The 16266-nt window shown below is 43.7% G+C and overlaps 1 protein-coding gene across 3 annotated transcripts in view; it reads left to right on the top strand.

The window, feature by feature from the left end:
* The window catches only part of LOC139383244 (FA complementation group M), a 69957-nt gene that overhangs the window by 22472 nt on the left and 31219 nt on the right, over window positions 1-16266 (top strand). Inside the window, exons 5-13 of one of the 3 annotated variants that reach the window (XM_071127690.1) lie at window positions 3550-3681; window positions 4037-4169; window positions 4275-4364; window positions 4777-4875; window positions 5260-5438; window positions 7524-7730; window positions 9305-9530; window positions 11127-11278; window positions 11647-11805. In XM_071127690.1, coding sequence (XP_070983791.1) covers window positions 3550-3681; window positions 4037-4169; window positions 4275-4364; window positions 4777-4875; window positions 5260-5438; window positions 7524-7730; window positions 9305-9530; window positions 11127-11278; window positions 11647-11805 — 1377 coding nt within the window. Of the gene's footprint in view, window positions 1-3549; window positions 3682-4036; window positions 4170-4247; window positions 4365-4776; window positions 4876-5259; window positions 5439-7523; window positions 7731-9304; window positions 9561-11126; window positions 11279-11646; window positions 11806-16266 lie in introns of all 3 variants that reach the window. The other 2 variants (XM_071127688.1, XM_071127689.1) reach the window with 2 other exon arrangements.

Here is a 16266-nt window from a genome sequence, read left to right as displayed (position 1 = left end):
CCTTCACCGAGTTTGCTCTGTAAGCCTCACGGCCAAGATAGACCGAGTGGCACTCGGCTAGCCATGCTAGCTTCACCTTCATGGGGGTGCTGGCAAGCAACCTAGGTAGAGCTTGGTATCAACAGCCATTGTCAGCAAATCCAGTTGGGGCTGAATGATGGCGAGCTTCGATTGGTCACTCACACCGCGATATCGCGGAAGATTTGCATAAAATTCCGCTTTCCCCAACTTTAGTCCCTGTTCAGCTCCCAGGCCCATGCTCGCTTCACTCAACGGTTCCCCGCCCACTCCGCTTATCTTCTCTTTCCTTCCACTGAATTTGAATGGCTTCATAATGCCACTGTATATGAACACGAGCTGTCAGTGTTGTGGGTTGCAGTACTCACCATCCTCCCGTTCCTGCAGCTCATGAGTTCTGTCTGCCAACTGGTGGGTGTCTGAAATAGAGCTCATGGGAAAGCTGGTCTTTAGACTATAATGATAATATATGGGTTATAATGAGAATAAATAAAAAATTATCCACGTTTTGGTTGAAGCACTACACAGCTGATTCAAATAAGCAAAGCTTGAGGATGAGTTGGTTATTTGAATCAGCTGTGTAGTGCTAGGGCAAAACCAAAATGTGCACCCAGGGCCCCCACCCCCTGTGCACCTTGCCCTGTTGCTTCACCTTTAATTCACTTGCTTTACCTATGACCTTTCTTCAGGTCAATGGACGGTCACTAGCATACTACACTGAACAAAAATATAAACGCAACATGCAACCATTTCAGAGATTTTAGTTACAGTTACAGTTACAGTTCCATATAAGGAAGTCAGTCAATTTTAAATAAATTCATTAGGCCCTAATCTATGGATTTTGCATGACTGGGAATACAGATTTGCATCTGTTGATCACAGATACCTTAAAAAAAAGGTGGCATGGATCAGATACCCAATCAGTATCTGGTGTGACCACCATTTGCCTCATGCAGCGTGACACATCTCCTTCGAATAGAGTTGATCACACTGTTGATTGTGACCTGTGGAATGTTGTCCTACTCTTCAATGGCTGTGCGAAGTTGCTGGATATTGGCGGGAACTGGAACATGCTGTCGTACACGCCGATCCAGAGCATCCCAAACATGCTCAATGGGTGACGTGTCTGGGGAGAATGCAGGCCATGGAAGAACTGGGATATTTTCAGCTTCCAGGAATTGTGTACAGATCCTTGCGACGTGGGGCTGTGCATTGTCATGCTGAAACGTGGTGATGGCTGCAGATGAATGGCATGACAATGGGCCTCAGGATCTTGTCACGGTATCTCTGTGCATTCAAATTGCCATCGATAAAATGCAATTGTGTTCGTTGTCCGTAGGTTATGCCTGCCTGCCCATACCATTACCCCAACACTACCATGGGTTACTCTGTTCACAACGTTGACATTAGCTAGCGACGCTACAGGTCAAGACCCTGGTGAGGACAACGAGCATGCAAATGAGCTTCCCTGAGACAGTTTCTGACAGTTTGAAGAAATTCTTCAGTTGTATAAACCCAGTTTCATCAGCTGCCAATTGCACGCTCCCTCAACTTGAGACATCTGTGGCATTGTTTTGTGAGACAAAGCTGCACATTTTTAAAGTGGCCTTTTATTGTCCCCAGCACAAGGTGCACCTGTATAATTATCATTCTGTTTAATCAGATTCTTGATATGCAACACCTGGATGGATGGATTATCTTGGCACGGGAGAAATGCTCAATAACAGGGATGTAAATAAATTTGCGCCCACAATTTGAGAGAAGTACGCTTTTTATGCATATGGAAATTTCTGGGATCTTTTATTTCAGCTCATGAAACATGATACCAACACTTTACATGTTGCGTTTATTTTTGTTCAGTATACTTAGAAATAAGTAATGTATTGGGCATGCATTAGTATGAGCATGGAAACATGCACAGTCTGTCTGCTGTGTTTGTTACTCTGCTCCAACCATGAGTCCTGACATCTGCTGTGTGAAGTTTTGGCAGAAGCGCAGATGAGATGATTCTGGCGGCAAATTAACACAGAATGTTTGGGCGAAAACCCAGAAGAGAAGAAAAAAAACCCTGAATGTTTGGTCTGTCATCGCGCACTAAACATAAACATACACTCTGGTTAAGTACACACAAGTGACAGACACAACTGCTCAAAGCAGGTTTTGATTCAGGGGATCTTTTATTGTTCAAATAATTTAAAATGTATTGATCGCATACACATATTTAGCAGATGTTGTTGCGAACGTCAGTAGATGGTATAGAGTACAGTATATGCATATAAGATGAGTAATGTAGGGTATGTAAACATTATATAACGTGGCATTGGTTAAAGTGACTAGTGATACATTTATTACATCCAATTTTTAATTATTAAAGTGACTAGAGATTTGAGTCAGTATGTTGGCAGCAGCCACTCAATGTTAGTCATGGCTGTTTAACAGTCTGATGGCCTTGAGATAGAAGCTGTTTTTCAGTCTCTCGGTCCCAGCTTTGATGCATCTGTACTGGCCTCGCTTTCTGGATGATAGTGGGTGAAGAGGCAGTGGCTCAGGTTGTCCTTGATGATCTTTTTGGGCTTCTTGTGACATCGGGTGGTGTAGGTGTCCTGGAGGGCAGGTAGTTTGTCCCCGGTGATGCTATCCTCTGGAAAGCCTTATGGTTGTGGGCGGAGCAGTTGCCGAACCAGATGGTGATACAGCCTGACAGGATGCTCTCGATTGTGCAACTGTAAAAGTTTGAGTGTTTTTGGTGACAAGACCAATTTCTTCAGCCTCCTGAGGTTGAAGAGGCGCCGTTACGCCTTCTTCACCACGCTGTCTGTGTGGGGGGACCATTTCAGTTTGTCTGTGATGTGTACGCCGAGGAACTTAAACTTTCCACCTTCTCCACTACTGTCCCATTGATTTGGATAGGGGGGTTCTCCCTCTGCTGTTTCCTGAAGTCCACGATCATCTCCTTTGTTTTGTTGACGTTGAGTGTGAGGTCATTTTCCTGACACCACACTCCGAAGGCCCTCACCTCCTCCCTGTAGGCCGTCTCGTCGTTGGTAATCAAGCCTACCACTGTAGTGTCGTCTGCAAACTTGATGATTGGGTTTGAGGCGTGCATGGCCACGCAGTCATGGGTGAACGGGGAGTACAGGAGAGGGCTGAGAACGCACCCAATCTTCGATTGGTATCTATCTAATATGCTTTTGCGATGTAAAAGGTCACTGGAATTATCGGTTCTGTAAATAATGTGAGTAGCGACTTATGTGAATCGAGGACTCCATACAAAGCATTATTTTCTTATTTTTCTTCTATACCAGCCTATAATTGACTTATCTTATTCTGAATAATTGCAGTCACACTGGTTCCAGGGCTTCCTGTTGGAGACTTCAATCTCCTGCTGGGAAGATTAAAGGATATGAATATTGTGGCCACAAACAGAAAAAATAGGGAACAGATAATTGCAGAGCCTTCTTCGGTTTTGTGTTGCGTCTGTTGAAGTAGGCGCTCAACTTATCCTGTCTGTGTCGCCCATTGTTGTTCCAGGTACTGGAACGGTTCACGGGCCGTCTGATCCAGAACAGGGCGATGTCTCACCGTGACTTGCGCTCCCTCACCAAGTACCAGCTCATCCTGGCCCGGGAACAGTTCCGCAAGAACCCTCCGCCCCACGTCACGGTGCGGTATACACACGGATGCATGCAGGCACACAGTGCCACCACACACCACCACCACACGACACACACGCACACACACACTGTGAGAAAGGCAATCCTTGACTTACACTATACTTTTAATAACTTTATGAACATTTTGTAACACATAGCCAACCAATGCTCATCTTTTTTGGAGCAGGAATGTCCTCAGAGTAACCCCTATTCATTTTCTTCTATGATCAAGCTGTTTTGCGATGGAAATCCAATGTCAAATTGACTTGCAAATCGATGTCAAGTTACGTCATGTTATGTCTTGCTGTCAAATTAAGTCAAGCTACACACATTAAGCCTCTCTTTGTGGTCCTGGCTGTTAACAGGGGGCTCAGCAAGGGGCTCTGGAGGGGGACTTTGCCCTGTGTATCAGCCTGTACCATGGCTACGAGCTGCTGCTCCAAATGGGCCTGCGCTCCCTCTTCCTCTATGTCCAGGGCATCATGGATGGCACCAAAGGTAGGTAGGAGGCACCTCCCTACTCACTCACTCACTCACTCACTCACTCACTCAAGTGATAGCTAGCATTCTGCTCAGGTGATTTCTCTATTTATGCCAACTCAGAGAAGTCTCGAGCCAGGAACGAGCTACAGCGCAACGCCACCTTCATGGACCTGTACCAGGAGATGGCGGCCATGTTTGTAAAGCCCACCGGTAGGATACCGTTCCTACAGCCCTGTTCCTACAGTTCTTGAAGCCACATGATAACACTTTATTTTACAGCCAGGCTGGTACTTTCCTGGTATTTACATGGTGAATACTAAGAAACTGTGGTAACAATAAGTATTTTTTTGGTACTTACCTCAAAGAACTACCTGGTACCAAATGGTGCAAAGTGATGCTTGTGTCGATGAATCTCAAAGAAACCAGAGTGTAATTAATACGCAATTATTAGTCAAGTACCATTGTAACAAGTCATTTCTAAATAACTACCTGTTCAACAGCTGGCTGTAAAAAAAAAAAAAAACAAGCGTTACCAATGCTTCTCCTAATTGTGAATGTTTATTATGAAGGGTGTCGTGGGCCCTGACGGACCTGATTGTCGTGTATTGCGCTTTGCTTTCAGGCCCCGAGGAGCCCTTCATCTACAGCCACCCCAAACTGCAGAAGCTTGAGGAGGTAGTGCTAGGGCACTTTAAAACATGGGCTGAGAGCTCCAGCACTGGTAATTTACTGTCTTGTTAGTAGCGACTAACTGCATCAGACTCTTAGCAATGACTCATCCTTTTAAGATATTTAACTAGAGCCGAGGTAAACCGCAGGCTTGAATGGCATGGTTAAAGTCAGTGTGCTCCAGGTGTTGTTAGTCCGTATTTGCTTTGAGTAGTATCAGATGCACTTAATAAGCAGTTCATCGGTTGTAAGAGCACACACACGCACTGAGGATGGCACTAACCAAATGTATGCAGTGTGTATTTCAGTAGGAAATGTTGCCTAAAAGGAAATTAAGAAGTATACTGAATTTCCAACTACATGAAGTGAGCGCTGGTTGCCCCCTTTCCATTGGTTGTAAGTAACCTCTTTTCCCTCTCCTCTTTGATTGGTCCAGGCTCTGGGCCCCAGGAAGTGAGCACACGTGTGATGATCTTTTCGTCGTTCCGGGAGAGTGTGCAGGAGATTGCCGCCATGTTAAATCGCCACCTGCCCCTGGTCAAAGTCATGACCTTTATGGGCCAGGCCTCGGCAGGGAAGGGGGTCAAAGGGTTCACCCAGAAGGAGCAGCTGGAGGTAAAAACACTATGTTCTATCCAGAACCTAACGGGGTTATTCGATTGTCCACATGGAAGAACCCTTTGAAGAACTTTTTCACAGAGCGTCCTACCTGTAACCCAAAAGGGTTCTTCAAAGGGTTTTCCCATGTGTACAGTCGAAGAACTCTTTTGGACCACCACCTTCAGTGCATAGGCCTGCGCAAGTATGTTGCCGTGTTGCTTTGAATCCCAGACCCACGGCTGCTTTGTTACAACCCCTCTCTTCACTTACCTCCTTCTATGCGTCCTATCTCCTCAAGAAGAGGTCTGATATTACCTCGACTAACCCGCGCCGCCACACATTGACTCTGTACCCGTAACCTCTGTATATAGCCTCGTTACTGTTATTGTATTGTTGCTCTTTAATCTTTTTTTTTAGCATTTTTTAACATTTTAGTAAATACTTTCTTTAACATTTATTTTTCATAAAACTGCATTGTTGGTTAAAGGCTTGTAAGTAAGCATTTCACTGTAAGGTCTACTACACCTGTTGTGTTCGGCGCATGTGGCAAATAAAATGCGATTTGATTTTGATAAATAAAAAAACAGAATGCATGTGCCACTGTCACACCAGGTGACAAGACTGATGACACAAGCTCAAGGTAACGCCAGGATAACGTCATTATAAAGGGTAGTATTTGATTAACATGGCTTGGTTTACATTGTACTTGTACTGGGATTTGGGCCAAATGAACCAACAAAAGACACACTGGAAAGTGCCTCCCAAATACCTGTATTGAGCAAAGCTAAACGGCACAAACATTCAATGTTATCCAAAAATGTGGTTGCTTAGCAGCTCTGACTGAAGCTAAGGTGTTTTTTTGTGTCCTGGAGACGGCTACAACATTGACCATATTAGGCTTTGTCTTCTCAGGCCCTCAGCCTTCTCTATTCCTGACTGGCAGACAGAGTGTATGCTTAGCTTAGATAGTTAACACATCCTGCTCTGTCTTGTCACTGTGTGTTGGCGAGCTGCCAATATTTTGTTTAATTTATTTATTTAAATGTACTGATATCCACATTGGCAGTCAAATATACTGAAATACATGGATATTACAATACATGCACAATAACACATTCAAGTTGAAATCACAAGTAAAATTCATGACAATATGTACGTTAAGGAGACCCAAAGAGTTTTGTTGATTAATTTGCATAGTTAGGGTATGGGAGACTGGTGTGCTGGTAGAAATATATTTTCACACCTGTACCATAGGTATAACATAACGTAGGTAGGCCTGTATACAATGGAGAAGGTAAGGCGATTTACGATAAAGAAAGAAAGCAGCCAGTTCAGGTAACGATTATATATAAATGATATGTTTTATGTTCTTCAAAAAACCACCAGCAAATCAACTGAATTGCTAAACTGTTAGCCTCTAGGCTAAATGTAGCACCCACCATTAACTTACAGAAACATAGCCGACAGTAGCGTTTGAAGAACTAGCTGCCCCCCCCCCCCCCCCCCCATTTGTACTTTAGCACAAAATGTTATGCCGCTCATAAGTATCATGCCTCTGCAGGTCGTCGATAAATTGCATTGGTCCCGACTCCTGAATATTTTAAGGCTTCTGTTTTGTACAGAGACACGCAGTTAATGCATAGGCCTGCTCAGCTCCTCTTCAACTCCCTGAGGCACCGAGGACATGATGTCACAGAGTACAGTAGCACTGTGCCTTCAGCTCTGTGCCTTCATGAGAGCTGCTGTACAAGGAAACATTTACCTTAATCCTAAACTGTGCTGGATTCAATTACCAGTATAATGGTTCAGTAATTTATTGATGCAAACAAAGTACAGTATATATTCACAGGTGTGTGTGTGTGCACGCAAATATGGTAATTCCGCACCATTCAGTGACTCATATTCAGTATTTGTGGCCCTGACCCCATGCTGGAATCGATTCCACAACCCTCGTGTTGCCATCACCATGCTCTTACCCACTAAATCATTAGAACCACATGACTTGACAGAACAGACATACATGTTTAAGATTGACTTCACATACAGGCACAGTGAACATTTCTGTAATCCTGATAAAATGTATCGATTTCTGTACCGAAGGTGATGCGGATGTTTCGGGAGGGGGGCTTCAACACCCTGGTGTCCACCTGCGTGGGTGAGGAGGGGCTGGACATCGGCGAGGTGGACCTCATCGTGTGCTTCGACGCCCAGAAGAGTCCCATCCGCCTGGTTCAGCGCATGGGCCGTACCGGACGCAAACGCCAGGGTCGCATAGTGGTCATCTTGGCCGAGGGACGAGAGGAGAGAGTGAGAGACAACTCCGCCTTTGGAATCTTAGGAATGGTCCCACATCTGTTTGCGCTGTACCTCTACGGTCATTCCTATGATTGTTGTCATGCCAAACGTGTTTGTTTGGCATGGCAATTAACATAAGGGTTAGCAAGACGGCACTAGGACCAGGTCAATGGAATGTCCTTATTTTTTTCCATCGTGTTTATTTATTTATTTAGACAGTTGAATAGAGCGGGCGAGACTGAGGTACAAAGTGTGCTCTAGACCTAGCTGTGTTTCAACTCTTTCAAAATACCAAATTCCACAACCCCCAACCGGGTCCAGTCTTTTGTGTCTGACGGCTTTTGGCTCTGGAGTCTCTGTCTAGTGTTTACAAGTGTCTGGCTCCTTCCCAGGCATCTCACAGTTTTATATTGGTTTCCTTTTGTTGTGCGAAGATAGACCAAACATCCTCAAGTGCACTTTGTGTTACCTGGCACTGCTTTAAGAATCCATGTTTATCCTGTTTCGTCACACATTGATCAACCGCCAAAAACATTTTGCTCTAGAGTTGCGTCTAGATACAGTGCTATCAGAAAGTATTCATACTCGTTGACTTATTCCCCATTTTGTTGTGTTACAGCCTAAATTCAATATGGATTAAAAAAAAATATATATATATATCCTCTCGCCCATCTACACACAATACCTCATAATCGTGAAAACAAGTTTTTTAGAAGTTTGTGTTGTATCGGATTTGCCCCAAACATAACAGTTTGTATTTAGGACTAAAAGTTAATTGCTTTGCCACATTTATTGCAGTACTAATTCAGTGCCTTGTTGCAAACAGGATGCATGTTTTGGAATATTTGTTATTCTGTGCAGGCTTCCTTCTTTTCACTCTGTCAATTAGGTTAGTATTGTGGAGTAACTACAATGTTGTTGATCCATCCTTAGTTTTCTCCTTTCACAGCCATGAAACTCTGTTTTAAAGTCACCATTGGCCGTATGGTTGTATCCTTGTAGTGACAGGGTGTATGGATACATCTTACAAAGTGTAATTAACAGCAAACATTCTCAAAGGGATATTCAATGTCTTTTTTTTTTCTTTTTACCCATCGATCAATAGATGCCCGTCTTTGTGAGGCATTGGAAAACCTCCTGGTCTTTGTGAGGCATTGGAAAACCTCCTGGTCTTTGTGGTTGAATCCGTGTTAGAAATTCACCGCTTGACTGAGGGATCTTCTAGATAATTGCATGTGTGAGGTACAGAGATGTGAGGTAGTCAATTAAAAAGTTCATGTTAGACACTTATTGCACACAGGGTGAGTCCATGCAACTTATTATGTGACTTGTTAAGCAAATCACTTTGACACCATCGGGTATTGTGTGTAGGCCAGTGATGACACATTAAAAATTCATACTTTTTAAAATTCAGGCTGTAACACAACAAAATGTGGGAAAAGTGTGAATACGTTCTGAACGCATTGTAAGCATGAAATAGCTTTAAATCATCTTGACTACGTTTTGAAACGCTCTTTGTTTGAGCGCGGCCCCCCTAATCTGCAACCACCCGACTCTTTGTCGGACATCTTTTGTTTCCCCCTCAGACCTATAACCAGAGCCAGAGCAACAAGCGCAAGGTGTACAAGTCTATCGTGGGGAACAGCCACAGTTTCCACATGTTCCCCCACAACCCCCGCATGCTGCCCGACGGGGTGCATCCCGCCCTGCACAAGATGCACATCACCTGTGGCCAATTTGACCACCGGGAGAGCAGCGGGCGGCTCGCCGGGGGTTGGAGGGGGCGCAGGTCCCACTCCTTGGAGGGCCAACGTGAGTCCTTTATTCTTCCGCATGATCTAGGTAAGAGAGGCTGGGGCTCTTGGCATGTCTGTGATTGAATTGAACCGACAGCAAAGACTCTCATAGATAATAGTCTTGGTGTTGTTATCACTGTGCTCCAAATATTTGGGCATCTTGTCCAGAGCAGTGTTTGCATTTAACTAAATATTTTTCATTTGACATACACTACTGTTCAAAAGTTTGGGGTCACTTAGAAATGTCCTTGCTTTTGAAAAAAAAAAAAAAAGGTCTATTAAAATAACATAAAAGTGATCAGAAATACAGTGTAGACATTGTTAATGTTGTAAATGACTATTTTAGCTGGAAACGGCTGATTTTAAATGGAAAATGGAAAGGCGTACAGAGGTCCATTATCTGCAACCATCACTCCTGTGTTCCAATGGCACATTGTGTTAGCTAATCCAAGTTTATCATTTTAAAAGGCTAATTGATCATTAGAAAACGCTTTTGCAATTATGTTAGCACAGCTGAAAACGGTTGTGGTGATTTTAAAGAAGCCATAAATCTGACCTTCTTTAGACTAGTTGAGTATCTGGAGCATCGGCATTTGTGGGTTCGATTACAGGCTCAAAATGGCCAGAAAGAACTTTCTTCTGAAACTTGTCAGAAACCAGTCTCAATGTCAACAGTGAAAAGGCGACTCCAGAATGCTGGCCGAGTTCCTCTGTCCAGTGTCTGTGTTCTTTTGCCCATCTTAATCTTTTCTTTTTATTGGCCAGTCTGAGATATGGCTTTTTCTTTGCAACTCTGCCTAGAAGGCCAGCATCTCGGGGGTTGCCTCTTCACTGTTGACGTTGAGACTAGTGTTTTGCGGGTACTACTTAATGAAGATGCCAGTTGAGCATTTGTGAGGCTTCTGTTTCTCAAACTAGACACTTTAATGTACTTGTCCTCTTGCTAAGTTGTGCACCAGGGCCTCTCACTCCTCTTTCTATTCTGGTTGGAGCCCGTTTGCGCTGTTCTGTGAATGGAGTAGTACACAGCGTTCTCACATGGAATAGCCTTCATGTCTCAGAACAAGAATAGACTGACGAGTTTCAGAAGAAAGTGCTTTGTTTCTGGCCATTTTGAGCCTGTAATCGAGCCCACAAGTGCTGATGCTCCAGATACTCAACTAGACTAAAGAAGGCCAGATTTATTGCTTCTTTAAATCAGCACAACCGTTTTCAGCTGTGCTAAGATAATTGCAAAAGGGTTTTCTAATGATCAATTAGCCTTTTAAAATGATAAACTTGGATTAGCTAACACAACGTGCCATTGGAACACAGGAGTGATGGTTGCTGATAATGGGCTGCTGTTTCCAGCTGCAATAGTCATTTACAACATAAACTAAATCTACACTGTATTTCTGATTAATTTGATGTTATTTTAATGGACAAAAATTGTTGCTTTTCTTTCAAAAGCAAGGACATTTCTACGTGACCCCAAACTTTTGAACGGTAGTGTATGTATTGGCTCTCCGTGTACCTGTATTGTAAGCTTTTGTAACAGTTGAAAGACAGACAACGGGCCTCTCTCAGCTTTGGAGTATAAAGACGGCTTCCCCCTTGTGTTTTAATGATCCAGTCGGGCACCAGGAGAGTGTGAAGAAGGATGGCTTCCTTAGCCCCTCTGAGCTCACTCACTGGGAGTCTACGATGAAACTGGGGGAGGGGGAGGCTCCACCCATTCTAAGACGGTCCCGCTTCCTCTCAAAACAGGAAGGCTCACCACCTCGGGTGAGTCATGGGTTAAATTCTTGCACGGATCAAACACATTGGCCAGTCACACACACACACACACACACACACACACTACAAATGTATGCACTCACGTATCTTAGATTAAAAAATATATATTTAACCTTTATGTAACTAGCCAGGTCAGTTAAGAACAAATTCTTATTTACAATGACGGCCAAGGAACAGTGACCCTGCCTTGTTCAGGGGCAGAACGACAGATTTTTACCTTGTCAGCTCGGGATTCGATCCACCAACCTTTCGGTTACTGGCCCAACGAGCTAACCACTACCTGCCGCCCCATTATATCTTTGGATAATATCTGCTAAGTGGTATATTTTATGATTATGTTGTGTATGTGGCTGTAGGTGGAGCTGCTCTCCAGCGGGCCAACCAGGGAGCTGTCTCTGTGGGAATGGAGACACTGGCAGAACCAGCCCTTCCCCACTCACATTGTGGACCACTCCAACCGCTGCCACCACTTCACCAAGGTCATGGAGCTCATTGACGGCCTGCGCCAGGAAGAGGTGAGAGGGAGGGCAACCTCAGAGGGGGTCATCCATCTACCCATCCATATACAGTTGAAGTCGGAAGTTTACATACACCTTAGCCAAATCCATTTAATCTCAGTTTTTCACAATTCCTGACATTTAATCGGAGTTAAAATTCCTCAGTTTGGATCACCACTTTATTTTAAGAATGTGAAATGTCAGAATTATAGTAGAGAGAGATTTATTTCAGCTTTTATTTATTTAATCACATTACCAATGGGTCAGAAGTTTACATACGCTCAATTAGTATTTGGTAGCATTGCCTTTAAATTATTTAACTTGGGTCAAACGTTTCAGGTAGCCTTCCACAAGCTTCCCACAATAAGTTGGGTTTATTTTGGCCCATTCCTCCTGACAGAGCTGTTGTAACTGAGTCAGGTTTGTAAGGCCTCCTTGCTCGCACATGCTTTTTCAGTTCTGCCTACACATTTTCTATAGGATTGAGGTCAGGGCTTTGTGATGGCCACTCCAATACCTTTACTTTGTTGTCCTTAAGCCAATTTGCCACAACTTTGGAAGTATGCTTGGGGTCATTGTCCATTTGGAAGACCGATTTGCGACCATGCTTTAACTCCCTGACTGATGTCTTGAGATGTTGCTTCAATATATCCACATAAACATCCGGCGCCGACAGAGATGGCCGCCTCGCTTCGCGTTCTTAGGAAACTATGCAGTATTTTTTTATTTTATTATTTCTTACACTGTTACCCCAGGAAATCTTAAGTCTTATTACAGACAGCCGGGAGTAACTATTGGATATAAGAGCAACGTCAACTTACCAACATTACGACCAGGAATACTACTTTCCCGAAACGGATCCTCTGTTTGGTCCACCACCCAGGACAATGGATCGGATCCCAGCAGGCGACCCAAAACAGCGGCACCGCAGAAGGGGCAGACGGAGCGGTCTTCTGGTCAGGCTCCGTAGACGGGCACATCGCCCACCGCTCCCGAGTATACTACTCGCCAATGTCCAGTCTCTTGACAACAAGGTAGAAGAAATCCGAGCAAGGGTTGCCTTCCAGAGAGACATCAGAGATTGCATCATTCTCTGCTTCACAGAAACATAGCTCACTTGGGATTTGTTATCAGAGTCGGTACAGTCTCCTTCGTTCTTCACGCATTGCGCAGACAGAAACAAACGTCTCTTTGGTAAGGTGGGCGGGGGTGTATGCCTTATGATTAACGAGTCGTGGTGTTATCATAACAACGTACTGGAACTGAAGTCCTTTTGTTCACCTGACCTAGAATTCTTTAGAATCAAATGCCGACCGCATTATCTACCAAGATAATTCTCTTCGCTTATAATCACAGTCGTGTATACCCTCCCCAAGCAGATTCCTCGACAGCCCTGAAAGAACTTCATTGGATTCTATGTAAACTGGAAACCACATATCCCGAGGCTGCATTTATTGTAGCTGGGGATTTTAACAAGGCTAATCTGAAAACAAAAACTCCCTAAAGTTTATCAGCATATCGAATACGCGACCCGGGCTGGCAAAATCCCGGATCATTGTTATTCTAACTTCTGCGACACATACAAAGCCCTCCCTTGCCCTCCTTTCGGGCAAATCTGACCACGACTCCATTTTGTTGCTCCCATCCTATTGACAGAAACTAGAACAGGAAACGCCTATGCTCAGGTCTGTTCAACGCTGGTCCGACCAATCTGATTCCACGCTTCAAGATTGCTTCGATCACGAGGACTGGGATATGTTCCGAATAGCGTCGAAGAACAACATTGATCCGGAGAGCGAGTTTATTAGCAAGTGCATCGTTGATGTTGTACCCACGGCGAGTATTAAAACCTTCCCCAACCAGAAACCATGGATTGATGGCAGCAATCGCGCAAAACTGAAAGCGCGAACCACCGCTTTTAATCAGTGGTCAGTGGCTACACTCATTACATTTTAGCTTCATGACTTAAGCAGAGTTTCTAAAAGCATGTCTTCGTCCAGTAACGTTAGCCGATCAAAAATGTACGATTTAACCCTCTCATACAAACTTTAAACTGCAGTCAGGGGTGGGAAAAGTACCCAATCGTCATACTTGAGTAAAAGTAAAGATACCTTAATAGAAAAAGACTCAAGTGAAAGTCACTCAGTAAAATAGTGCTTAAGTATATTTAAACCAATTACTTTTACTCAAGTATCAAAAGTCATTGTCACTGCTAAAATATGCTTTTGTTTAAAAAGTATAAGTATGTATACATTATTTCACATTCCGTATATTAAGCAAACCAGACGGCACAATTTGTATTTATTTATTTATTTATTTATTTACTTACTGATAGCCAGGGGCACACTCCAACACGACCTAATTTACAAATGAAGCATGTGTGTTTAGTGAGTCCGCCAGATCATAGGCAGTAGGGATGACCAGGGATGTTCTCTTGATAGGTGCGCGAATTGGACCATTTTCCTGTCCTGCTAAGCATTCTAAATTTAACGAGTACTTTGCTGTGTCAGAAAAAATGCATGGAGTAAAAAGTACCTTATTGTCTTTAGGAAAGTAGTGGAGTACAAGTAAAAGTTGTCAAAAATATAAAATAGTAAATTAAAGTACAGAGACCCCCGAAAAACTACTTGAGTAGTACTTTAAGGGATTTTTTTGGTGCCACCTCTGAAATCACCACACAATGTTACAAATGAAAAAACATATCCTATTTGTATGATCTACATTTTACATGCTTTGGTGGGGAGGATAGGTTTCCGCCATTGCGACAATTTCAGAATGTTACAATTTCAGGTAAAAACTCAATAACAAGTCTCAAATATTAGGGAAATGTCTGTCAGCTGTTTCAAAAACATTGGATCGTTCGTATAGCTTTAAAAGATAATCGGCGAGCTCCATTGTACTGGCATTTGCCTTTCATTCAAAGACAGCTGATATTCAGTCCTTTAGAGCCCTAGGTTTGTTTCGGGTGGATCTAGTTTTCACCTTAGCCTAATAAGCCATTTTGGAACGTTTCCTTCGCCACAGGTGAACGAGACGTCGTGCCAGTTGGTTCCTCTCGTTTGTTCACCGTGGAGATATTTGGGCCAACAAATAGGCCCCTATGTGTTGTAGGCTTGTTGTAGGCATCCCAATCTCAACATCACAAACGGATCAATCTCGACGAGGACATTTTCAGTGCATGTAGAAGCTCTATTTGTGGTCATCCATCTCACCAGAGTGTTATTCGCAAACAACCACAAAATAGGCCTTGCGTATATAGGCCACAGTTAACTGACGTTTCAACAGTTTGAAATGGAAATGATCTGAAAGTAGTGTAGCTTGATTTTTCACCACCGTTTATATTTCCCCCATTAGACCAATCCACGATCATCAAATCACATTTTATTGGTCACATACACATGGTTAGCAGATGTTAATGCGAGTGTAGCGAAATGCTTGTGCTTCTAGTTCCGGCAGTGCAGCAATATCCAACATGTAATCTAACAATTCTACAGCAACTACCTAATACACACATCTAAGTGAAGGAATTGAATAAGAATATATACATAGAAATAAATGGATGAGCAATGACAGAGCATCGTAGGCAAGATCCAATAGATGGTATAAAATATTGTTTGTTTGTGCAGCCTCTTTGTGTTTAGTGAAGGCTGTTTAACAGTCTGATGGCCTTGAGATTGAAAAACAGCTTCTGTCTCTCGGTCCCAGCTTTGATGCACCTGTACTGACCTCGCCTTCCGGATGGTAGCGGGATGAACAGGCAGTGGCTCGGGTGGTTGTTGTCCTTGGTGATCTTTTTGGCTTTCCTGTGACATCGGGTGGTGTAGGTGTACTGGAGGGCAGGTAGTTTTCCCACAGTGATGCGTTGTGCAGACCGCACCACCCTCTGGAGAGCCTTGCGGTTGTGGGTGGTGCAGTTGCTGTACCAGGCGGTGATTACAGCCTGACAGTATGCTCTCAATTGTGCATCTGTAAAAGTTTGAGAGTTTTAGGCAACAAGCCAAATTTCTTCAGCCTCCTGAGGTTGAAGAGGCGCTGTTACGCCTTTTTCACCACGCTGTCTGTGTGGGTGGAACATTTCAGTTTGTCCGTGATGTGTACGCTGAGGAACTTAAAACTTTCTACCTTCTCCACTACTGTCCCGTCGATGTGGATAGGGGGGTTCTCCCTCTGCTGTTTCCTTTATTCCAAACAACTTTCATAGTTTTTCCAACGGGGGCTTCATAGGATGAGCTCGACTTCCCTATTTATTGGTATTCGGTTTAGCTTATTCCAGTCCCGGCTCCCCCTCGCTCTTTTCTTTAAGGCTTATTCAGAGGGCCGATGACATTAGCCAAGGCTTAGTTACATGGCCTAAATCGTAAAGGCCTTTGCATTTGTTCTTTCGCCTGTGCTGCTTTCCTCCCCCCTCCTGCCCTCACCTTTTAAAACCAATGACCGTGGCAACGCAAAAAAACAAACCATTTTCAAAGGGAAAGGTGT

The sequence above is a fragment of the Oncorhynchus clarkii genome, chromosome 25 (genome assembly GCF_045791955.1).
Source record: "Oncorhynchus clarkii lewisi isolate Uvic-CL-2024 chromosome 25, UVic_Ocla_1.0, whole genome shotgun sequence".
NCBI classification, from domain to species: Eukaryota; Metazoa; Chordata; class Actinopteri; order Salmoniformes; family Salmonidae; genus Oncorhynchus; species Oncorhynchus clarkii.
This window is presented reverse-complemented; position numbering and strand designations above follow the sequence as displayed.